Consider the following 26,692-nt stretch of genomic DNA (forward strand, 5'->3'; position numbering starts at 1 on the left):
AACTCTCTACGGGGTGGCTTGTTTGTAGCTGAACTCTCTCTCTACTGTGTGATTTGTTTGTAGATGTCTCTCTGGAGGGTGGTGTTTTTGTAGTTAAACTCTCTCAGTACAGGGTGGTGACCTGTTTGTAGCTGAACTCCACAGGTGACATGTTCCTAGGATGGCTTGTTTGTATCTGGACTCTCTACTCAGTGATTTGTTAGTAGCAAAACTCTACAGGGTGATTTGCTTGTAGCTGAACTCTCTACTGGGTGGCTTGTTCATAGCTGAACTCTCTACTGGCTGATGTGATTGTAGCTGAATTCTCCAGTGGGTGACCTATTTGTAGCTGAACTCTCTACAGGGTTACTTTTTGTAGCTTACCTCTCTACTGGGTAGCTTGTTTGTAGTGGAACTCTATAAACGTAACTTGTTTGTAGCTGAATACTCTACTGGGTGACTTTTTGTGGATGAACTCTCTACAGGGTGATTTGTTTGTAGCTGAACTCTCTAGAGGGCAACTTGTTTGTATATAACTGAACTCCCTACAGGGTGATTTGTTTGTAGCTGACTCTTCACAGGGTGATTTGTTTGTAGCTGATTTCTCTAGATGATGGCTTGTTTGTAGCTGAATTCTCCACAGGGTGATTTCTTTGTAGGTGAACTCTCTATAGGGTGACTTGTTTGTAGCTGAACTCTACTGGGTATCTTGTTCATAGGTGAACTCTCTCTATAGGTGATTTGTTTGTACCTAACGTCTCTACTGGGTGACTCACTTGTATTCTTCAAGATGATTTGGTTATAGTTGAACTCTCTACAGAGTGACTTTTTTGTAGCTGAATTTTCTACTGGGAGTCTTGTTCATAGCTGAACTGTATACTGGGTGACTTATTTGTAGCTGAAAGTTCAATAGGGTGATTTGTTTGCAGATAAATTCTCCACAGTGTGACTTTTCTGTAGCTGTACGCTCTAAATCAGCACAAATCCATCAGAATTGTTGTTATTAAGTTTTTTTCCATTAACCTACCATCACAGCTATTTCTTGGCCACCACTTTTTGTTTTACAACTTTTTTCACCCTGGCCTTTTTAGGGGGCCGCACTCTTTTTTTACAGCTTGGCTGTTGTTGTTTAGATATCACTTCTTTTGTATGGCTTACCACAAAGCCAGCCATAAGCTGGCTTTTTTGCTTCCTTTTAACTTGCTTTTTTTTCCTTTACTACAGGAAATGTTGAAAAAGAGAAGCAATTATAGAATAGGTTTTTGTCTGATTAAATATTGGTATATTTAACACTGAATAAAACGAATGATTATCACATAAGTAATAAGGTGACTTGTTACATAACTGAACTATAGCTGAACTCTCATTGTTTGTAGATGAACCCTTTACAGGGTGACTTGTTTCTAGTTGGACTCTCTACAAGGCGACTTAAAAGTAGTTGAACTCTTGTTTCTAGATGATCTCTCAACAAGGTGACTTGTTTCCTGCTGATCTCTCTACAGAGCAACTTGGGTGATCTCTCTACAGGGTAACTTGTTTCTAGCTGAACTCTCTACAGAGTGACTTGAAATGTAGTTGTACTCACAGGGTGACTTGTTTCTAGCTGATCTCTCCATACGGTGCTTTGTTCTAGCTGAACTCTCTACAGGGCGATTTTTTTCTCTCTACAGGATGACTTTCTTTCTAGCTAAAGTCTCTACAGGGTGACTAGTTGAACTCTCTACAGTCACGTTGATCTCTCTACAGGGTGATTTGTTTGCAGTTGATATATTGGGGTAATTACTTGTTTCTAGCCAGGTTGAGGTAATGCGTTACTTATGTAACAAGTTATGACTTTTTGTGGTAACTATGTAGTTAATAATTATTATAATGAAATATGCCATAAAAGTAGTAATATAACTCAAGTTACTTTACTTACAAAAATAACGTGTTACCTAAGTAATGAAGTTACTGTAATGAATCTAACATTAAGTAATTTTATTACTACAAGTAACAAAGTTACTAATCTTGTTATTAATGCCTAGCCACAACAAAGTAACAAAGCCCACAGCTACAATTAACAAATGAAGCTTATTGAATGGTTTTTTCTTGAATACAAGATTTACACATCGGCCAACAATGCAATCACATCACATGTAATGGTTGCAACACTGTAGGGAGTGCATTGCCTGATATGTGCACACGATTCCCGAGGGCACGCAGCACCCAAGGGCGAGTGTGTACATATCAGGTAATGCACGACTTACAGTGTTACAACTAATATGTTACACTTCAAAGTAGCTTTGTAAGTCTTTGAAGGTACTTTGTAAAGTAGTTTTAAGCCTTTCAAGTTATTTTTAAAGTAGTTTTAAGCTGCTAAATTCACTTTTTAGGTTAAAACGCTTTTGATGTGGTTGAGGGTACCTTTAATGTGGTCTAGTATTTGTCCAGGATCCTTTGTGATGGCTGAATATCATACAGTACAATAGTAACTGTATAGTAGGGACCACAAAGGAGTAGGTGTGGCCCACGAAATAAAACCACCCAAAAAACCAGCCTCAATTTTCCCTGATGACGATGAGGCAGTATTGGTCAAGTAAAACTAAGCCCAAACAAGCTTTCAGATCGACCCGAAATGTTTTCAATAAGTTGTTACAGAATTTTAAAAATTTTTATTCAACGGAATTTTCTACTGACTGACTGAGTAAGTAAGTAACTGACTGACTGAGTGATGCCTTCAGACAAGCGTAACTCGATAACGGCTAACACTACGGGCTTCATTTCTTCACTGTTTGATGTCACTTTGGCCCGACAGGTGCCTTTTGGCATACCACAGTACGTACAATGCATTCTTCATGGACTTACCAGTGTCCTCCATTGTGTCCCATTCATCTTTACTGACAGGAAAAGGTGTCGATTTGGTGTGAGCAAGTGATGGCTTCCCTTCGAAATGGAAATTGTCCGTATTTTTCATAGTGGTTATTTTGATTGCAAAGGTGCTTTTCAATCAGTTCTTGATTCGTACTGCTGTGTAAAGGGTTGAACATAGCCGACAACAAAGTGTAATGGATACTTCACTTTTCAGTCGATAATTAATAAAATTAGGCCGCGTCACCATTTCATTTGGTATGCATAGATTGTAGACGTGCTTCCGGAAAAGTTCTTGATTCGTATTGCTTTGTAACGGATTGAACATAGCTGACAATCAAGCATAATGGATACTCAATAATCATGACACACGGTAGTGTGTCGTGCGGCCCAAGAAGCCGGGGCGCCACACCCGTGAGTATATTGACAGGAAGAAAGAAAACATCATTTTCACACCTTTGTATCTCAGTGATCACTTATCCGATTGGAACCAAATTTGCTACACAGTTGCCCGTCAGCCAGGGAAGTCTACATTCCAAATTTAAAGGAAATCACTCCAGCCATTTCCGAGATACGAGCTGCCAAAGTTTCATATTTTTTTCTTTGTTTTTTTCTTCTTCGTCTTTTCGCACACCTGCAAAAATTGCTATAACAAGCAAACGCGTACTCCGATCGCCTTGAGATTTGACACAAAGAAAGGGAGTCCAACGGCGAATCCTAGCATCAAATTTGGTACACATCCGATGAATGGTTCAGGAGTTATGACCGATCATTCGCGTAAAACAAGATCGATTTGTTGTCACGCCTACAGGGTAAACCGCTTCATGGAATGAGTTGAAAATTGCTAAGTAGATGGAGTAACCATCGTAGGAGTGCCTTTTGGTGGTTTGAAAGGAATCGAGATAAAGACCATGGAGCTATGACACAAAACCCAACCTGTGTCACAATCACGCGATCGATTTTTACGAATAAAAAAGTATTAGTTTTCACACCTACTAGGCAAACCGCTTAGAGCAATGAGCTGAAAATCGGTGTATAGCTGGAATAATCTTCATAGAAAGTCCTTGCAGTAGTACAGAAGAAACCACTGAGTTATGATTCTAAAGCCAAATCCGTGTAGCAAATGCGAGATCGAGATACTCTAATAGAACAGTCACCCTAATAGAGCATTCGGCTAATTTATTTACTCCATTATAGAATTTTATAGCATCACAAATTATTCTGTAGGGAGTTCAGCTGCAAACAGTTAATCTTATAGACAGTTCAGCAAGAAGCAAGTCACCATGTGGAGAGTTAAGCAAATATATCACTATAGAGGTTCAGAACATTACAAGTCACACTGAAGAAAGTTCAGCTATAAACAAGTCATGCACCCTGTAGAGAATTCAGCTACAATTAAGTCACTTTCTAGAGAATTCAGCTACACAGAATTCAGCTACACACAAGTCACTGTGGAGAGAGTTCAGCTACAAACAAATTACCCTGTAGAGAGATCAGCTACAAATAAAACACTTTGCAGAGTGTTCAGCTACAACAAATCAACCTTTAGAGCGATCAGCAATGAACAAATCAACACAAATCTACCTGTAGAGAGATAAGCTAGAAACAAATCACCCTGTAGAGAGTTCAGCTACAAAAAATCATCCTGTAGAGACATCAACTAGAAACTAGACACAATGTAAGGCGTTCAGCTACAAGCAATCACCCTGTAGAGAGTTCAGCTGAAACAAATCAACCTGCAGAGAGATCAGCTACAAACAAATCACCTTATAGAGAGTTCAGCTACAAACAAATTACCCTGTTGAGAGATCGGCTACAAACAAATCAACCTGCAGAGAGATCAGCTACACACAAATCAACTTGTAGAGAGATCAGCTATAAAAAAGTCACCCTATAGAGACATCAGCTAGAAACTAGACACAATGTAAGGAGTTCAGCTACAAGCAATCACCCTGTAGAGAGTTCAGCTAAAACAAATCAACCTGCAGAGAGATCAGCTACAAACAAATCACCTTATAGAGAGTTCAGCTACAAACAAATTACCCTGTAGAGAGATCAGCTAGAAACTAGACACAATGTAAGGAGTTCAGCTACAAGCAAATCACCCTGTAGAGAGTTCAGCTAAAACAAATCAACCTGTAGAGAGATCAGCTACACACAAATCAACTTGTAGGGAGATCAGCTACAAACAAATCACCCTGTAGAGAGATCAGATAGAAGAAGTCACCTTGTAGAGTGTTCAGTTACAAAGAAACCATCATGTAGAGAGTTCAGCTGCAAACAAATCACTCTGTAGAGAGTTCAGCTACAAAGAAACCGCCATGTAGAGAGTTCAGCCTCAAACAAACCACCTTGTAGAGAATTCAACTACAACAAATCACCCTGTAGAGAAGAAGTTACCTTGTAGAGAGTTCAGCTACAAAGAAACCATCATGTAGGGAGTTCAGCTACAAAGAAACCACCATGTAGAGAGTTTAGCTGCAAACAAATCACCTGTAGAGAGTTCAGCTAGAAACAAATCACCCCGTAGAGAGATCAGCTGGACGAAGTCACCTTGTAGAGAGTTCAGCTACAAAGAAACCATCATGTAGAGAGTTCAGCTGCAAACAAATCACCCTGTAGAGAGTTCAGCTACAAAAAAATCACCCTGTAGAGAGTTCAGCTAGACGAAGTCACCTTATAGAGAGTTCAGCTACAAAGAAACCATCATGTAGAGAGTTCAGCTACAAAGAAACCACCATGTAGAGAGTTTAGCTGCAAACAAATCACCCTGTAGAGAGACCAGCTAGAAGAGGTCACCTTGTAGAGAGTTCAGCTACAAAGAAACCATCCTGTATATAGTTCAGCTACAATTCAAGTCACCCAGTAGAGAGATCAGCTGTAAAAATATCCTGGGGGGAATAATGGCCATGTAATAAATATATGTATATAATTTGTATAATTACTAATAAAATCAAAAATAATTGAAGTATTACAAATCTTCTTTAAGTTCTTTTCTTCTTCCTGTGGTAAAGAAAAAAACACATGGGTTAAAAAAACCCCAAAGCCAGCCATAGGCCGGCTTTGCAGTATACAAATACAAAAAGAAGTGATATCTAATCAAAAACAGCCAAGCTCTAAAAAAAGGTGCGGCCCCAAAAAAGGCCATGGTGAAAAAAGATGTGAAATCCAAGGTGGCGGCCAAGAAATGGCTGTGATGGTAGGTTAATGGTTACATTTTAATAACGACAATTCAGGTGAATTTTGTGCCACTTGGTCTTGGCACCAAATTCACCTGAATTGTCGTTATTAAAATGTAACCATTAACCTACCATCACAGCCATTTCTTGGACGCCACCTTGGATTTCACATCTTTTTTCACCATGGCCTTTTGGGGGGCCGCACCTTTTTTTACAGCTTGGCTGTTTTTGATTAGATTGATATAGCTGGGGCACACAGCACTATTTCAGATGCGGTATACGTTGGTTCAACAGTCATAATGAAATTATTTACAAAAAAAGTTAACAAACAAGTACACGGAAAAAATTGGAATTTTCAACTAGAGTAGGGACCATAGCACATCGATAAAAAGTACTGAAACAAGTTGGAATAGCGCATGATATTAAATCGCAGTAAAACAATAAGAAGTGTTATATCTTTACTGTGCATTAAGTTCCATTATGGTATCATGAGCACAGAACGGATATAGCACTTCTTATTGTTTTACTGTGATATAATATCATGGACTACTCCAACTTGTTTCAGTACTTTTTATCGATGTGCTATGGTCCCTACTTGAGTTGAAAATTTCCTTGTGTACTTGTACCATTATGGTTACTGTATCAAAGTTTCATATTAGCTCTTACTATAACACTAGTACTTACTATGTAAGGTTTTCAAAATGTATAAGAATCCTTATCACCAAAAGACAGTTTTGACTGTGGGATTCAGTTGGTCTCAATTGAGAGCCACAGGAGGCTCAATTGTAAGCCACAGGAGATCACTGAAGCCCACAATGTAAAGTGCATCTTGCTCATAATTATGTTACCCAATTTTGGAAAACCATCATTTTTGGCACAATGGTCATTTGTAGCTAAAATGGGGCACTGGGTGTTTATCCATTTTGTGTCAAAATTTCAGCTTGATATCTTGAAGGGTTCTAGAAATATGGTCAATTTACCATCTAGTACATTACAAAGTAACTTTTAATATTAATACATTGAATTCTGTGAGTGATTAAGTGTGACAAATTGTAACAAATCACTTTGTTTACAAATAATTCCATTCCTACTGTCTAAAAATACTATAAAGTGTTAAATACTATAATCAAGTGTTCCTGGTCTTTTCCTTCAATTAAATGCCATGTATCATAGTCTAAGACTCAGTTTTAACCATTCTAGCACCTGAACAAATCACCCCATTTGTAAGTTAATTGGTGTCCCACGCATGGTGAAATCACTACATGGTCTGATAAAATCATCCATGTCATCTAGCAGAAAGAAGTTTTGGCAGTGAAATTTCACAGCAAGAAGGTATAATAATTGCTTTAACCAAATGTGCAACAAAATTAATTTTAAAATATTGCTGAAATATTCAATTGAGTTTTCCTACAAATTTTACATGTGCCCAAAAGGATGGTTTTCCAAAATTGGGTGACATATAGGTTTCATATCAAGACACATGATTTTTTTTCTACAGAAAGTATAAGATTGTAATAATGACACACAAGTAGCTATAGTAAACAAAACTTTAAGTAAAATCAGGTCATTAAACGTGACTCCACCCTAACTAGATCCATTAGAGGTGGAGTTCTGTCAAAGCAACCAAATGATGACCAAGCACCACGGATACATGCAATAGCAGAATGCAGCAAAGAAAAGGAAAGACAACAACGGAGCCAGCCTAGATAGTGTATTGTGCAGCCCAAGAAGCCGGCGTGCCACACTATGGGTATATTGACAAGAAAGAAAACATAATTTTCACACCTTTGTATCTCGGTGATACCTTACCCGATTAGAAGCAAATTTGTTGCAGAGTTGCCCGCCAGCTAGGGGAGTCCACAGTTCAAATTTGAAGGAAATCGCTCAAGCCATTTCTGAGTTATGAGCAGCCAAAGGTTCGTGGGTTTTTTTTCTTTGGTTTTTCTTCGTGTTTTTGCACACTTGCAAAAATTGATATAAAATGCAAACGTGTACTCCGATCGCCTTGAAATTTGGCACAAAGAAAGGCAGTCCAAAGGCAAACCCTAGTAACAAAATTTGGTGTAAATCCAATGAACGGTTAAAGATTTATGACCAATTATTCGTACAAAACAAGATCGATTTTGTTGTCATGCCTACAGTGTAAACCGCTTCATGGAATGAGTTGAAAATCGTTTTGTGGATAGATCAACCATTGTAGGAGTGCCTTTTGGTGGTTTGAAAGCAATCGAAATAAAGATCATGGAGATGTGACACGAAACCGAAGGTGTGTAGCAATTGTGCAATAAAGATTAGTGAATAAAAATACCAATAAATTACACGCCTACCAGGCAAACTGCTTAGCTGAAAATGGGTATGTAGCTGGAATAGTCATTGTAGATAGTCCTTGCAGTAGTACAGAACAATTGGATTACAAACCACTGAGTTATGATTCCAAAGCCAACTCCATGTAGCAAATGCGAGATCGAGATACTCTAATACAACAGTCACCCTAATAAAGCATTCAGCTAGTTCATGACTTTCTCCATTACAGATTTCTATTACATTGCAAATTATGCTGTAGGGAATTCAGCAGCTACAAGTAAATATTGTAGACAGTTCAGCTACAAGCAAGTCACCCTGTAGAGAGTTCAGCTACCAATATATCACTGCATCAAGACACAGTAGTGTGTTGTGCGGCCCAAGAAGCCGGCACACCACACTGTGAATATACTAACAGGAAGAAAGACACACCTATGTAGCTCCGTGATCCCTAAGCTGATTGGAAACAAATGTACTACAGAAGTGCCGGCCAGCCAGGGGAGTCTACATACCAAATTTAAAGAAAATCACTTCAGCCAATTCCGAGATACAAACGAACAAAATTTCATCTTAATTGTTTTGTTTTTTTCTTCTTCATTTCACACACTTTGCATAATCCACCATAAAACATGAATGTGTGCTCAGATTGGGCTGACATTTGGCACACGTAAAGGGCTCATTGAGGCGGATCTCAGTACCAACTTTGGTAGGAATCCAATGAACATTCACAGAGGTATGACTGATTATTTGCGTAAAATAAGGTCGAAGGTCTGTCACGCATACAGGGTAAAACCCTTGGAGGAATCAGTTGAAAATTGATATGTACATAGATGGAGCAACCATCGCAGGAGTGCCTCTTTGTGGTTTGAAAGGAATCGGGATAAAAACCATGTAGATATGACACAAAACCCAACCTGTGTCAAAATTATGCGATCAATTTTTATGAATAAAAAAAACTATTAGTTTTCGTGTCTACCAGGCAAACCGTTTAGAGCAACGAGCTGAAAATCAGTATGTAGCTGGAATATAATCATCATAGAAAGTCCTTGCAGTAGTACAGAAGAATCAGATTACAAACCACTGAGTTATGATTCGAAAGGCAACTACGTGTAGAAAATGTGAGATCGAGATACTCTAATAGAACAGTCACCCTAATAGAGCATTCAGCTGTGTTTATAATTTTACTCAATTATATTACATTGTAAGTTATTCTGTAGGGAATTCAGCTACACATAAGTCACCCTGTAGTCAGATCAGCTAGAAGAAGGTACCTAATAGAGAGTTTAGCCACAAAGAAACCATCATGTATAGAGTTCAGCTGCAAACAAATCACCCTGTAGAGAATTCAGCTACAAACAAATTGCCCTGTAGAGAGATTAGCTAGAAGAAGTTACCTTGTAGAGAGTTCAATTACAAAGAAACCATCATGTAGAGAATTCAGCTGCAAACAAATCGCCCTGTACAGAATTTAGCTACAAACAAATCACCCTGTAGAAAGATCAGCTAGAAGTTACCTTGTGCTACAAACAAATCACCCTGTAGAGAGTTCAGCTACAAATAAGCCATCCGGTAGAAAGATCAGCTAGAAGGATCACCTTGTAGAGAATTCAGCTACAAAGAAATCACCCTGCAGATAGTACAGCTACAAACAAGTCATCCTGTAGAGAGATCAACTAGAAGGATCACCCTGTAGAGAGTTCAGCTACAAAAACAAATCACCCTTTACAGAGATATGCCAGACAAAATAACCCTGCAGAGATACTGTATCAGTAAGAAACAAACCACCTTGTAGAGAGTTCAGTTACAAACAAAATCACCCTGTAGAGAGTTCAGCTACATTTCAAGTCACCCAGTAGAGAGATCAGCTGCAAACAAATTATCTATAGGAAATAATTGACATGTAATAAATGTATCAAGACACACGGTAGTGTGTCGTGTGCCGACGCACCACACCGTGAGTATCAAGACACATAGTAGTGTGTCGTGCGGCCCAAGAAGCCAGCGAGCCACACCGTGAGTACATTGACAGGAAGATCAAGACACACGGTAGTGTGTCGTGCGGCCCAAGAAGCTGGCGCGCACACCGTGGGTATATTGACAGGAGGAAAGAAAACGTCATTTTCACACTTTTGTATCTCGGTGATCCCTTATCCGATTGGAACCAGATTTGCAACAGAGTTGTCCACCAGCAAAGGGGAGTCTATATACCAAATTTGAAGGAAATCGCTCCAGCCATTTCCGAGATACGAGCTGCCAAAGTTTCGATTTGTTTTCTTCGTTTTTTTCCTTCTTCGTGTTTTCACACATTTGCAAAAATTGCTATAAAACGCAAACACGTGCTCCGATCACCTTGACATTTGGCACACAGAAAGGGAGTCCAAAGGCGAATGCTAGCATTAACATTGGTGCACATCCGATGAATGGTTCAGGAGTTATGACCGATCATTCGCGTAAAACAAGATGGATTTGTTGTCACGCCTACAGGGTAAACCGCTTCATAGAATGAGTTGAAAATTGCTATGTAGATGGAGTAACCATCGTAGGAGTGCCTTTTGGTGGTTTGAAAGGAATCGAGATAAAGACCACGGAGATATGACACAAAGCCCAACCTGTGTCACAATTACGCGATCGATTTTTATGAATAAAAATGTATTAGTTTTTACGCCTACTAAGCAAACCACTTAGAGCAATGAGCTGAAAATCAGTGTGTAGCTGGAATAATCTTCACAGAAAGTTCTTGCAGTAGTATAGAAGAATTGGATTACAAACCACTGAGTTATGATTCGAAAGCCAACTCCGTGTAGCAAATGCGAGATCGAGATACTCTAATAGAACAGTCACCCTAATAGAGCATTCAGCTAATATATTTACTTCATTATAGAATTCTATAACATTGCAACTTATTCTGTAGGGAGTTCAGCTGCAAACAGTTAATATTATAGACAGTTCAGCAAGAAGCAAGTCACCCTGAGGAGAGTTAAGCTACCAATATATCACTGTAGAGATTCAGAACATTTACAAGTCACTGTGGAGAGAGTTCAGCTACAAACAAATTACCCTGTAGAGAGATCAGCTACAAACAAAGCACTTTGCAGAGAGTTCAGCTACAAACAAATCAACCTATAGAGCGATCAGCAACAAACAAATCAACTTGTAGAGAGATCAGCTAAAAACAAATCAACCTGCAGAGAGATCAGCTACAAACAAATCAACTTGTGGAGAGATCAGTTACACACAAATCAACCTGTAGAGAGATAAGCTAGAAACAAATCACCCTGTAGAGAGTTCGGCTACAAAAAATCACCCTCAGCTAGAAACTAGACACAATGTAAGGAGTTCAGCTACGAGTAAATCACCCTGTAGAGAGTTCAGCTAAAACAAATCAACCTGCAGAGAGATCAGCTACAAACAAATCACCTTATAGAGAGTTCAGCTACAAACAAATTACCCTGTAGAGAGATCGGCTACAAACACATCAACCTGCAAAGAGATCAGCTACACACAAATCAACTTGTAGAGAGATCAGCTACAAACAAATCACCCTGTAGAGAGATCAGATAGAAACTACACACAATGTAAGGAGTTCAACTACGAGCAAATAATCCTGTAGAGCGATCAGCTAGAAACAAATCACCCTGAAGAGAGGTCAACTAGAAACAAATCACCCTGTAGAGAGTTCAGCTACAAAGAAACCATCCTGTAGAGAGTTCAGCTACAAACAAATCACCCTGTAGAGAGTTCAGCAAATCACCCTGCAGAGAGTTCGGCCACAAACAAATTACCCTGTAGAGTGTTCAGCTGCAAACAAATCACCCTGTGGAGAGTTCAATTACAAACAGATAACCCTATAGAGAGTTCAGTTAGAAACAAGTCATCCAGAGATCAGCTAGAAATTATTCATCCAGTAGAGAGATCAGGTAGAAGGATCACCTTGTAGAGAGTTTAACTACAAACAAGTTACCCTGTAGAGAGTTTGGCTACTTTGTAAACAAGTTACCCTGTAGAGAGATCCACTAGAAAAAAAGGAAAGATCAGCTAGAAATAAATCACCTGCAGAGAGTTCATCTACAAGCAAATCACCCTGTAGAGAGTTCAGCTACATTTCAAGTCACCCAGTAGAGAGGTCAGCTGCAAACAGGTTATCGATGGGGAATAATAAATAATTTATATGCATTATATATATATATATATAATAATAATAATTTGTACATTTACTGATAAAATCAGAATTAGTTAAAGTATTTAAAATCTTCTTCAGCTTTTTTTCTTCCTGTGGTAAAGAAAAAAGATGGGTTAATAAAGCCCAAAAGCTGGCCATAGGCCGGCTTTGGGGCAAATACAAAAAGAAGTGAAATCTAATCCAAAACAGCCAAGCTGTACAAAAGAGTGCAGCCCTCAAAAAAGGCTATGGTGAAAAAAGATGTGAAATCCAAGGTGGCAGCCAAAAAATGGCTGTGATGCTTGGTTAGTGGTAAAAATTATAATAACGACAATTCAGGTGAATTTTGGACCAAGACCAAGTGGCACCAAATTCACCTGAATTGTCGTTATTAAATTTTTTACCATTAACCTACCATCACAGCCATTTCTTGGCCACCACCTTGGATTTAATTTCACATCTTTTTTCACCATGGCCTTTTTGAGGGCCGCACTCTTTATTTTACAGCTTGGCTGTTTTGGATTAGATACATTTACTACAGTATTCAGCAGTAAGAAGCATTTAAGTTGTACAGTTTGTGGAATGCAGTAACGAGTTGTCAGCACACTTTGCAGTGCGACATCTGGATGTTGCACTGCTAAGTGTGCCACATCACATTTGTAGCATAAACAATTCCTTTGATCTGAAGTGTGAAGGTGTTACTTGATAAGGTGGTAGTTGCACACATGATAGCTTAAGGCTGTGTACACAAAGTAATATAATATGTAATATTATTATAGTTACTTTATTTTATGGGTAATATATAACACTATATAGTTTTAGTTTTTGTTGCAAGTAATAGTAATATGTAATGAGATCTTTCAAAAAGTAATTTCCCCAACACTGTTTCTAGCTGATCTCTCCTCAGGGTGACTGCTCTATTAGAGTATCTCAATTTCGCACTTGCTATACTGAGTTGGATTTCGGGTTATAATTCTGTGGTTTTAAATCTGTATCTTCTCAACTATACACCAAATTTCAAATCATTCCACTGAGTGGTATGTCTGGTAGGTGTGGCAAGTAATCAATTTTATTAGCTAACTCGATTGTGTAATAGGGCAGTTTTATGTAAGGGAAAGTGTTTTAATTGATCTTTTAATTGTAGTTGTACAACCACTGGTGCTGTGGTTAGCCATAAAAATGTACAGAAACCATTGGGAAACGGACAACTGTGGACACAAAATCTACTGTCACATAGAATCTTATGGAAATATCCGAGTTTTTAAAGCAGCACTGTAAACTATACATTCATTTCTACACCCTGTAGTGTTTGTCTACTGTAAATACGCTAAACCACTAGTGAGTTATGAGCCAATAAAGGATAGAATGTGTGATGAAATGTTTTCTGGAGACAAAAAACACAAGCAGCTGCTTGTTATCCTTGTTTACCAGACCAAGAGTTCATAATATAAGGTAGTAAGAGAGAGTGTCAAACAGGAGTACATTCCAGCAAATACAATGAGTAAGATAGAATATCAATTGTACAAAGGTTTCACCATCTCAACACATATCAACACTTGCCTTCCACCAGTGAATGTGTCAATTGGACCAAAACTTTCAAAAGTCTAATTTTACTCAGTGTGTTTGTACAGGCTATATTGGCAGTTTGACACTCGTCCTTAATATGTATACTAGACAGATGCTAAAGCATGTGGGGGCGAGCCTGAACTATGTTTTATTTGATGTTTGATTGCATATAGCTTAAGTTGAGTAAAGTTAGCAATATGTTAGTGATCTCATGATTACATTGGTGAAAATAGCTAATGGGTATACAAAAATTAGTGATTTGTTAATACATCAAATATCAAATATGCCTAAAATAGCAGTTATCAACCGAAGGTAAACTGTGTGTTTTGCGTGCATGCTTAATATGTAGCTACAGTATATGAAATTAAGAACGTGCTAATCAAAAGGTTGCAGGTTTGATGCTCAGGCTGCGTTCTGTACTGTTGTTTCCTTGAGCAAGAAACTTTGCTTCCATTGCTCACAGCCACCCATCTGTTAAACTGGGAACATATTGAATGAGTGTATCTATGTAATCAGGGCATGGCTGAAAGCAGCCTGCTTGGCTGATGCTGTCATCCCTGCAGAAACAAACAAAAACATTAAATCTAATTTAGTTACCTGAAGCTTTTTTATCTGTAGGGCAAGATAAGACTGGAGAGAGAGAAGACTTGGAAATCAGGTGCTTAATTGCATGCTTATTGATGTAAGTTAACTGCAGGATGTTAAGGTCACTGAAGCAATGCCAGAGAAGTAGCTATATCAACATGTGATAGTAGAGGATTCACAACATTCAAAGTGCACTTTTTATTAAGTTTTGGAATTATTGAATACAAATGAAAGAAAACAACCATTAAGCATGCAGTGGTCAATAATCAAAGTGTTGCAGTATGGTTTCTCATTGTTCTGGAGTCATTGGTGCTTGCCTAGCTCTGTCATATTCTCTGCGTCTAGCCAATCTATATACATATAATGGCGATATTATATCAAACATCATTATAGGCCACACCAAATTAATTATAAGTTTCACGGATTGTTATTGACCTAGCAGGTCAGAAAAATAACAAAAAATGTGCCTGCGACCATAGATAATATGCTGTGTAACTGACTGTTTTATTAGAGTAAATGTGACTGCTCTATTAGAGTATATTGATCTTACGGATGACAGTACTAAAAATGCAAAGGACTTCCGTTTTCCTCACTTGAAGCTCTCCATCGCTACCAGCTACTACGCCAATTACTGATTACACATTATTAATAAGTTTAGAGTCTTTTATCAGTCTTTTTAACCAACCATGTGATTTTTTATTTTGTTTTCAAGTTTGGTAAAGCACTGACCCACCGCATCTGTGAAACATAAGACATGACCTTAGTGATAAACCTTGCATCTTTTCATCTCGTGATTCTTGGGCTCTTTTTTCTCTATCACGTTCTCTTCTTCTCCTTAATTTTTCGACTCTTTCCGTGTGCATTCGGGTGCTACTGTGCATGTGGGACCAGTACCAACTGTGGGGACTTTCCGATTTGTATAGGAAATTTTTGTACAAGCGGCGTACGTATTATTTCAACTACCAAGTGTGGGGCTTTCCGGTTTCTTTTGGGAATTTTCGTGCACGCGACGTATGTACCATTTCAACCAGCAAGTGTGGGGCATTCCGTTTTCTCTTGGGAATTTTCGTGCACGCGACGTACGTACCATTTCAACTACCAAGTGTGGGGCTTTCCAGTTTCTTTTGGGAATTTTCGTGCACGCGACGTACGTACCATTTTTAACTACCAAGTGTGGGGCTTTCCGGTTTCTTTAAGGAATTTTCATGCACGTGACGTACATACCATGGCCACTTGACAATACTGGGGCTCGCTCAGGTTCGCCCCAATTATAAACTCTTGACCAGACGTACAGTACAAGAGCAAGCCTTACAATCACCTGGATGATGTATCTGGGCAGAGACAAATATAATGTTCAGCAGTAGACCCACCACAATGTCCTATCATGTGCAGGCTTGATCTGTCATGGTAGGACAAGGTAGGACATTCCAATCAATTAGAGTCAGAATGTACTAATAAATCGGGTAAGTAGAATTCAAGGAAAACGGGAACAGGACAGGAACGGAAAACGGAAACGAGAACTACCCACGGAAAATGCCTGATACAGGTCATCATGCAATAACACAGGTTGGACAGGTTGAATTTTTCAGCACAATGTTTCTTTGCAGCATTGCCTGGATCCTTCGCTAAAACAATCAAAATACTCTAACAGAGCAGCCACCTGCACTGAAATACTCTAATAAAGCAGTCAAGAATGTTTTGTTAACTATCCTACCAGGGACCCACGTTGATGACCTGTGAATTAATAGACTACAGCTGTCATAGATTTATAGACTAGCTAAGTCATCAATATTGAAAGTTAGCTATTTCTTTGAAACCTGGAATAAACATTTTAAAATATTAAACATTTGACTTTTTTTCAATTGTTACTTTGACTTGAAATTAATACAGATGAAAATTGAGATTCACAAAGTATTCTAGTTAACTGACAGTGCCTATAGGTTTTGAAAACTACACACCACTGCTTCCAGATAAGAAGTCATATGATGGGGGTATGTATGCAGCATTGGTACGCTTGTCAAGTCCCCATGCATGACTGCTTAGTCTCCTCATTTGAGCCATGCACCTATACATATACTCCAGCTACCACATACCTATCATGTGGCTTATTCCTGAGGTTGCAGGTACAACTTCCTACATCTATATGCAGGTACTGTCAGTTAATTAGAATCCTTTGCAAGGTTTCAAAGGAGTAGCTAATTTTCAATATTGATTACTTAGCTAGTCTATACCTAATCTATGATAGCTATAGTCCATCAATTCACAGGCCATCAGTGTGGGTTCCTGGTGCAATAATTACCAAAACATTCTTGACTGCTCTATTAGAGTATTTTAATACAGGTGACTGCTCCATTAAAAAGTTTCGCTTGTTTTAGCAAAAGGATACAACAGTGCTGCAAAAAGAAACATTGTGTTGCAAAATCCAACCTGTTCAACCTGTGTATTGCATGATGATCCTTGATGACCTTTATAAGGCATTTTGCATGGGTCATTCCCGTTTCCGCTTTCCATTTCCATCCTGTTCTTGATTCCCTCAGAATTTACTTACCCTAATAATCAATGTCGTTAACACTTGCACACAGCATTGGTGGTTATAGTTGTGTGCTAATCACTGCTGCTAATTGAATGGGAGTAGGCCTACTACATTCATGGTCACCCTCCTTGGGTTGTCTCCTAGCAACCAAGTGGTAGTTATGATTAGCGGTACAAGTCACAAACCAAAACTGTATTCCTTAGGCTCCTTTCATTTGATAGCTAGGACATTATGTCTGAGCAAATTAATTTATGGTCAGACATGCAGACTACGTATTTGGACAGCAAATTCCAGATGACCAACCATTATGTTTGTCTCTGCATCTGGGCTCCCTAAACATACTGTTAACTTAGTTGGCTGTACATGCTGATTCAGTGCTTTACTGTGATGCAATTCCAACCAAGGCTATTGTTGAATTTTCTGTGTGATTTTCTGACTCTGAACTCAAAAATATCAGCTGTGGAAAGCCTTGTTTGGTAATATTTCTAACTTCCCCGCACTATAACTCAGGCATCTTTCATCCTATTCACAGAAGACAACCACAAAACAAAGAGAAATCAATGTAATTTCTTTCCGTGTACAAAACATAGAACATATTGTATACTTTGTAAGTAACCAAAGTTTTTCTGTCGGTTATTATCGTTTCCCAATGGCTTTGATACATTTTTATGGGCATCCACAGCATCCAGTGGCTACACAACAGACAATGAACACTGATTACATTCCTAAGGCCTTACATGAAACTGGCCTATTGTTACATACTATCAAGAGTTCATAATATATATATCTAATCAAAAACAGCCAAGCTGTAAAAAAAGGTGCGGCCCCCAAAAAGGCCATGGTGAAAAAAGATGTGAAATCCAAGGTGGCGGCCAAGAAATGGCTGTGATGGTAGGTTAATGGTTACATTTTAATAACAACAATTCAGGTGAATTTGGTGCCAAGGCCAAGCGGCACAAAATTCACCTGAATTGTCGTTATTAAAATGTAACCATTAACCTACCATCACAGCCATTTCTTGGCCGCCACCTTGGATTTCACATCTTTTTTTACCATGGCCTTTTTGGGGGCCGCACCTTTTTTTACAGCTTGGCTGTTTTTGATTAGATATCACTTCTTTTTGTATTTGTATACTGCAAAGCCGGCCTATGGCTGGCTTTGGGGCTTTTTTAACCCATGTGTTTTTTTTCTTTACTACAGGAAGAAGAACTTAAAGAAGAATTTTAGTACTTCAATTATTTTTGATTTTATTAGTAATTATACAAATTATATACATATATTTATTACATGCCCATTATTCCCCACAGGATATTTTTTTGCAGCTGATCTCTCTACTGGGTGACTTGAAATGTAGCTGAACTATATACAGGATAGTTTCTTTGTAGCTGAACTCTCTACAAGGTAACCTCTTCTAGCTGGTCTCTCTACAGAGTGTTTTGTTTCTAGCTGAACTCTCTCAGGTGGTTTGTTTGCAGCTAAACTCTCTACATGGTGGTGTCTTTGTAGCCAAACTCTCTACATGATGGTTTCTTTGTAGCTGAACTCTCTATAAGGTGACTTCGTCTAGATGAACTCTCTACAGGGTGATTTTTTTGTAGCTGAACTCTCTGCAGGGTGATTTGTTTGCAGCTGAACTCTCTACATGATGGTTTCTTTGTAGCTGAACTCTCTACAAGGTTACTTCGTCCAGCTGATCTCTCTACGGTGTGATTTGTTTCTAGCTGAACTCTCTACAGGTGATTTGTTTGCAGCTAAACTCTCTACATGGTGGTTTCTTGTAGCTGAACTCCCTACATAATGGTTTCTTTGTAGCTGAACTCTCTACAAGGTAACTTCTTCTCTACAGGGTGATTGTAGTTGAATTCTCTACAAGGTGGTTTGTATGAGGCTGAACTCTCTACATGGCGGTTTCTTTGTAGCTGAACTCTCTACAGAGTGATTTGTTTGCAGCTGAACTCTCTACATGATGGTTTCTTTGTAACTGAACACTCTACAAGGTGACTTCTTCTAGCTGATCTTTCTACAGGATGAATTGTTGTAGCTGAACGATCTACAAGGTAACTTCTTCTAGCTGATCTCTATACAGGGAGATTTGTTTGTAGTTGAATTCTGTACAGGTGGTTTCTTTGTAGCTGAACTTTGTACATGATGGTTTCTTTGTAGCTGAACTCTTTACAAGGTGACTTCTTCTAGCTGAACTCTCTACGGGGTAATTTCTTTGTAGCTGAACTCTCTATACGATGGTTTCTTTGTAACTGAACTCTCTACAAGGTAACTTCTTCTAGCTGATCTTTCTACTGGGTGATTTGTTTGCAGCTGAACTCTCTACATGGTGGTTTCTTTGTTGCTGAACTCTCTACAAGGTGAATTCTTCTACCTGATCTCTCTACAGGGTGATTTGTTTGTAACTGAACTCTGTACAAGTGCGTTTTTGTGGGTGATCTCACTGCAGGTTGATTTGTTTGTAGCTGAACTCACTAAAGGGTGATTTTGCTTGTAGCTGAACTCCTTGCATTGTATCTAGTTTCTAGCTGATCTCTCTACAGGGTGATTTGTTTGTAGCTGATCTCTCTACAGGTTGATTTGTGTGTAGCTGATCTCTCTGCAGGTTGATTAATTTGCAGCCGATCTCTCTACAAGGTAATTTGTTTGTAGCTGAACTGTCTGTAAAGTGATTTATTTGTAGCTGATCTCTCTGCAGGTTGATTTGTTATAGCTGAACTCTCTACAGGGTGATTTACTTGTAGCTGAACTCCTTACATTGTGTCTAGTTTCTAGCTGATCTCTCTACAGGGTGATTTGTTTGTAGCTGATCTCTCTACAAGTTGATTTGTGTGTAGCTGATCTTTCTACTGGTTGATTTGTTTGTAGCCGATCTCTCTACAGGGTAATTTGTTTGTAGCTGAACTCTGTACAAGGTGCTTTTTTGTAGGTGATCTCACTGCAGGTTGATTTGTTTGTAGCTGAACTCACTAAAGGGTGATTTGCTTGTAGCTGAACTCCTTACATTGTGTCTAGTTTCTAGCTGATCTCTCTACAGGGTGATTTGTTTGTAGCTGAACTCTCTATAAGGTGATTTGTTTGCAGCTGAACTCTCTTCATGGTGGTTTCTTTGTTGCTGAACTCTCTACAGGGTGTTTTGCTTGTAGCTACTCTCTACAGGGTGATTTGTTTCTAGCTTATCTCTCTACAGGTTGATTTGTGTGTAACTGATCTCTCTACAAGCTGATTTGTTTGTAGCTGAATTCTCTGCAAAGTGTTTTGTTTGTAGCTGACCTCTCTTCAGGGTGATTTGTATCTAGCTGATCTCTCTACAGGGTGATTTTTTTGTAGCTGACCTCTCTTCAGGGTGATTTGTTTCTAGCTGGATATCTCTACAGGGTGATTTTTTGTAGCTGACCTCTCTTCAGGGTGATTTGTTTCTAGCTGATCGCTCTACAGGTTGGTTTGTTTGTAGCTGAACTCTCTACACGGTGATTTGCTTGTAGCTGAACTCCTTACATTGTGTCTAGTTTCTAGCTGATCTCTCTACAGGGTGATTTGTTTGTAGCTGATCTCTCTACAAGTTGAATTGTGTGTAGCTGATCTCTCTGCAGGTTGATTTGTTTGTAGCCGATCTCTCTACAAGGTAATTTATTTGTAGCTGAACTGTCTAAAAGGTGATTTGTTTGTAGCTGATCTCTCTGCAGGTTGATTTGTTTTAGCTGAACTCTCTACAGGGTGATTTATTTGTAGCTGAACTCCTTACATTGTATGTAGTTTCTAGCTGATCTCTCTACAGGTTGATTTGTTTGTAGTTGATCTCTCCACAAGTTGATTTGTGTGTAGCTGATCTCTCTGCAGGTTGATTTGTTTGTAGCCGATCTCTCTATAGGGTAATTTGTTTGTAGCTGAACTCTCTATAAGGTGATTTGTTTGTAGTTGATCTCTCTGCAGGTTGATTTGTTTTAGCTGAACTCTCTACAGGCTGATTTGTTTGTAGCCGATCTCTCTACAGGGTAATTTGTTTGTAGCTGAACTCTCTACATCGTGGTTTCTTTGTTGCTGAACTCTCTACAGGGTGTTTTGCTTGTAGCTGATCTCTCTACAGGGCAATTTGTTTGTAGCTGATCTCTCTACAGGGTGATTTTTTTGTAGCTGACCTCTCTACAGGGTGATTTGTTTCTAACTGATCTCTCTACAGGGTGATTTTTTGTAGCTGACCTCTCTTCAGGGTGACTTGTTTCTAGCTGATTGCTCTACAGGTTGATTTGTTTGTAGATGAACTCTCTACAGGGTAATTTACTTGTAGCTGAACTCCTTACATTGTGTGTAGTTTCTAGCTGATCTCTCTACAGGGTGATTTGTTTGTAGCTGATCTCTCTACAAGTTGATTTGTGTGTAGCTGATCTCTCTACAGGTTGATTTGTTTGAAGCCGATCTCTCTACAGGTAATCTGTTTGTAGCTGAACTCTCTATAAGGTGATTTGTTTGTAGCTGATCTCTCTGTAGGTTGATTTGTTTTAGCTGAACTCTCTACAGGGTGATTGCTTGTAGCTGAACTCCTTACATTGTGTCTAGTTTCTAGCTGATGTCTCTACAGGGTGATTTTTTGTAGCTGAACTCTCTTCAGGGTGATTTGTTTCTAGTTGATCTCTCTACAGGTAGATTTGTGTTGATTTGTTCATTGCTGATTGCTCTAAAGGTTGATTTGTTGCAGCTGAACACCCTGCAAAGTGTTTTTTTTGTAACTGATCACTCTAAAGGGTAATTTGTTTGTAGCTGAACTCTCTCCACAGTGACTTGTGTGTAGCTGAATTCTGTGTAACTGAATTCTCTAGAGAGTGACTTAATTGTAGCTGAATTCTCTACACAGTGCATGACTTGTTTATAGCTGAACTTTCTTCAGGGTGACTTGTAATGTTCTGAATTTCTATAGTGATATATTTGCTTAACTCTCCACATGGTGACTGTCTTCTTGCTGAACTGTCTATAAGATTAACTGTTTGCAGCTGAACTCCCTACAGAATAACTTGTGATGTAATAAAATTCTATAATGGAGTAAATAAATTAGCCGAATGCTCTATTAGGGTGACTGTTCTATTAGAGTATCTCGATCTCGCATTTGCTACACGGAGTTGGCTTTCGAATCATAACTCAGTGATTTGTAATCCGATTCTTCTGTACTACTGCAAGGACTTTCTATGAAGATTATTCCAGCTATACACCGATTTTCAGCTCATTGCTCTAAGCGGTTTGCCTAGTAGGCGTGAAAACTAATACTTTTTTATTCATAAAAATCGATCGCGTAATTGTGACACAGGTTGGGTTTTGTGTCATATCTCCGTGGTCTTTATCTCTATTCCTTTCAAACCACCAAAAGGCACTCCTACGATGGTTACTCCATATACATAGCAATTTTCAACTCATTCCATGAAGCGGTTTACCCTGTAGGCGTGGCAACAAATCGATCTTGTTTTACGCGAATAATCGGTCATAACTCCTGAACCATTCATCGGATTTGTACCGAATTTGATGCTAGGATTTGCCTTTGGACTCCCTTTCTGTGTGCCAAATGTCAAGGCGATCGGAGTACGCGTTTGCTTGTTATAGCAATTTTTACAAGTGTGCGAAAAGATGAAGAAAAAAAAACCAAACTTTGGCAGCTCGTATCTCGGAAATGGCTGGAGCGATTTCCTTCAAATTTGGAATGTAGACTCCCTTGGCTGGCGGGCAACTGTGTAGCAAATTTGGTTCCAATCAGGTAAGTGATCACCGAGATACAAAGGTGTGAAAATGACGTTTTCGTTCTTCCTGTCAATATACTCACGGTGTGGCGCGCCGGCTTCTTGGGCCGCACGACACACTACCGTGTGTCTTGATACTAAGGAGAGTATCCTACTCTCATATACCCCTGTAGAAAGGCGTATCGTGAAGTTATGACGTAACGACAAGATGTTGTGGTTTGTGACGTACAGGAAGCCGTAAAAGTGCAAGAATCGTTAGCACCGTTTCACACTTGCGACGCTCAGGACAGCCGTATTCGCGAATGGCCTAGTAAGAAACGCCTACGAAGCGGTCTTAACCCATGAAGGAACGATTGTAGTTGGGTGAGAAACACTTAGAACTGGAGTTAATTTGGTTGCTAGCGACGTTGGTAGGCACGCGTTCAATTGATACCATGTTCAACTAATGACATCATTAATTATACAAAGAAAAACGGGCGAACTCAGAAGTGTTACGTCATAACTTCACGATACGCCTTTCTACAGGGGTATATGAGAGTAGGATACTCTCCTTAGTATATATATTATGAACTCTTGATACTATTGATTGTTTCACTGTATCTTCATGGTGTTTAGCTCAATTTCATTCGGGTTTGAGGTTCAATAGGTAACCTATCCACATACCGATTTTCAGCTACTTTCCATAAGCGGTTTACCCTGTAGGCGTGACAAGATATTGGTATTATTTTTCATGAATAATTGCTAATAACTTCATGACTACTTATTGTATTCCACCCAAACTTGATACCATGATGTGCCTTTATACCCCTCTTCTGTGTGCCAAATTGCAAGGCAATTGGATATTGTGTTCACATTTTATGACAGTTTTTGTAAATGTGCGAAAAGACAAAGAAAAATAAGAAAAATGAAGAAACTAAGCCAACTTTTGAAGTCTCATATCTCAGGCATGGTTCAAGAAATCTTGCTGAAATTTGGTTTGTGGAGTACTGATGTTGGTGGGTGTGTCCACAGCAAAAATGGTCATGTTTTGTAAAGGTAGCATGGAGTTACAAATGCATAAAAATTGCATTTTCTTTTTTCCTGTCATATACACACAGTGTTGTGTGTCGGCTGCACAACACACTACCGTCTGACTTGATATCCTAAATACTTCAAGGGAGAAAATTATATTGATTTTGAGGTTTTGAGGGTTAACAACAAAATTTATCCTTTGAAACATTTCAGCCTCCATATAGCCTAATACATTTTGGGGTTGTTTGCAAATCCACAGAATGTTTAATTATGGCAGCATTGCTCAACTTTTGAAAATATTGCCCTTGAGATACATAGTTAGGCTATATGGTACAGTAAGTGAAATCGCAAAGCCTATTGGGCTGCTCACACACCAATTATCACGAGGTACCTATCATCAGCACCCAGTACTTCAATAATTGACCAATTATCAGCAAATTGCGTGAATTCATGAGTATTACCACTCTGGTGACTCATGGTTTTTTGTGAAATTGTTGTGGGGTATACATTTGGATAACTCTGTTTCACAGAAGTTTAACTGTTTGAAAGATATTCCAAAAGCATACTGGTTTCCAATACAAAATTATTGTTATGCAACTTCATGGTTAGTGCCTGTAGGAGGAATAAAAACAATTGTAAGAATTTTTTTGGAGAGTACGTATAACAGCTCAAGGTGTTACGGGTATAGCTTCTATATACTCCATAGTGTGTATACTTTACACATGCCGATAACTGATACCTGTTGGTAATTGGTGACTTCATTAAGCATATTTAAGAAAAACACAGGATATTACATAGGTATTAACCAACAATACACATAGCTGTTGCTTAGTAATACCTGCCAAATATACTATTCCAGTATCAATAACAGGATTAGGATCAACAAATAAACCACATCCATAAAGTGTGTTGTTAGCAGATTCAGTAACAATTAACATGTTTCCATCAGCCATTACTCCATCTGGTAGTTCACCACTGGATTTAAAAGTTGTAGTATCATTAATAATCCAAAATCTCCCAATTGTGATGTTACAAGAGAAAGTCACATTACCACCAGGAAATAGTACTGCAGTCTCAGGTGTAAAGGAGACTATTATATCTATGTGTATATAAAGCAAAACATTATATAAACACTGTATAACATACATATGTACCGGTACAATTTTCACACCTTTTTATTCAATGGGAAGAGACAATGTATATTAATAGCACTGCTATCAGTGCTCAGGATGCATTAACAAGAAATAATATTATAAGTAATACAGTATGTAACTCTATATCTACCATCATAATTTTAGATAGGAATCTCCCATGCCATAGTAGCTTCCTGGTATTATATACTATGCTTGTGTAGGCCAGAGCCTCATAACTGGCTTGTTCTAGCTGTGTGGGTCAGACCACGAACAAGTTGAGCTGAACCCTGAGAATACAGCTAAAAATGAAAGAGGATATTTTCTCAGCGTTTCAACCAACCAAGATGGTTGGTGATGACAACAAAGATGTCAAGAGCAAACAAGTGCTTCCACCAACAGTTCAGGAAAAGTTAATAGGCTATATACCTTTATGGCTTCCTAAAATGTATGGTGAAAACTTTGGCTATAAATAATGCATCAGGCATTTGAATGATCAGCGGGTAAGTCAATACTACAAATGAGTTAATATTTTCGAGGGCTCAGCTCAATGTGTACATAGAGTAGGCCGTAATTATTATGCATCGATTGATTGATGTGATAATAATATCTAATCCAAAACAGCCAAGCTGTAAAAAAAGAGTGCGGCCCTCAAAAAGGCTATGGTGAAAAAAGATGTGAAATCCAAGGTGGCGGCCAAGAAATGGCTGTGATGGTAGGTTAATGGTAAAAATTTTAATAACGACAATTCAGGTGAATTTTGTGCCAAGACCAAGTGGCACAAAAATTCATCTGAATTGTCGTTATTAAAATTTTTATCATTAACCTACCATCACAGCCATTTCTTGGCCACCACCTTGGATTTCACATCTTTTTTCACCATAGCCTTTTTGAGGGCCGCACTTTTTTTTTACAGCTTGGCTGTTTTGGATTAGATTTCACTTCTTTTTGTATTTGTATGCCCCAAAGCCGGCCTATGGCCGGCTTTGGGACTTTTCTAACCTATATTTTTTTCTTTACCACAGGAAGAATAAAAGATGAAGCAGATGTACTTTAAATGTTTCTGATCGTTATGTATAACACATAAATAATGGTGACTTCTTCTAGCTGCTCTCTCTACAGGGTGAATTGTTTGTACCTGAACGATCTACAAGGTAACTTCTTCTAGCTGATCCCTCTACAGGGTGGTTTGTTTGTAGCTGAACTATCTACAAGATAACTTCTTCTAGCTGATCTCTCTACAGGGTGATTTGTTTGTAGCTGATCTCTATACAGGTTACTTGTTTCTAACTGATGTCTTGAATTCTCTTCAGGGTGACTGCTCTATTAGGGTGACTGCTCTATTAGAATATCTCGATCTCGCACTTGCTACACCAAGTTGGATTTTGTGTTATAACTCCGTGGCTTTACGTCTGATTCTTCTACACCATTGAAGAGCCTTTCTAAGATGATTACTTCATCTGTACAGCGATTTTCAAAGCATTACCCCAAGCGGTTTATCCGGTAGGCGTGGCAAGCAGTCGTTTTTTATTAGCTAATCTCGATTGCATAATTGTTACACACTGTTGGTTTTTCATTGTATCTTCCTGGTTTTTAGCTTGATTTCTTGCAAATCACAAAAGGTTTGAGGTTCAATAGTTAACCTATTCATCCACCGATTTTCAGTTTCTTCCCAT

The 26,692-nt window shown here is 38.7% G+C and overlaps 1 protein-coding gene across 3 annotated transcripts in view; it reads right to left on the reverse strand.

The window, feature by feature from the left end:
- The window catches only part of LOC136262116 (uncharacterized), a 65,282-nt gene that overhangs the window by 25,997 nt on the left and 12,593 nt on the right, over nucleotides 1–26,692 (reverse strand). For all 3 annotated transcript variants that reach the window (XM_066056276.1, XM_066056267.1, XM_066056284.1), the window contains exon 2: nucleotides 24,725–24,985. In XM_066056276.1, the coding sequence (XP_065912348.1) occupies nucleotides 24,725–24,985 (261 nt within the window). The remainder of the gene's footprint in view (nucleotides 1–24,724; nucleotides 24,986–26,692) is intronic.

The sequence above is a fragment of the Dysidea avara genome, chromosome 1 (genome assembly GCF_963678975.1).
Source record: "Dysidea avara chromosome 1, odDysAvar1.4, whole genome shotgun sequence".
Classification (NCBI taxonomy): Eukaryota; Metazoa; Porifera; class Demospongiae; order Dictyoceratida; family Dysideidae; genus Dysidea; species Dysidea avara.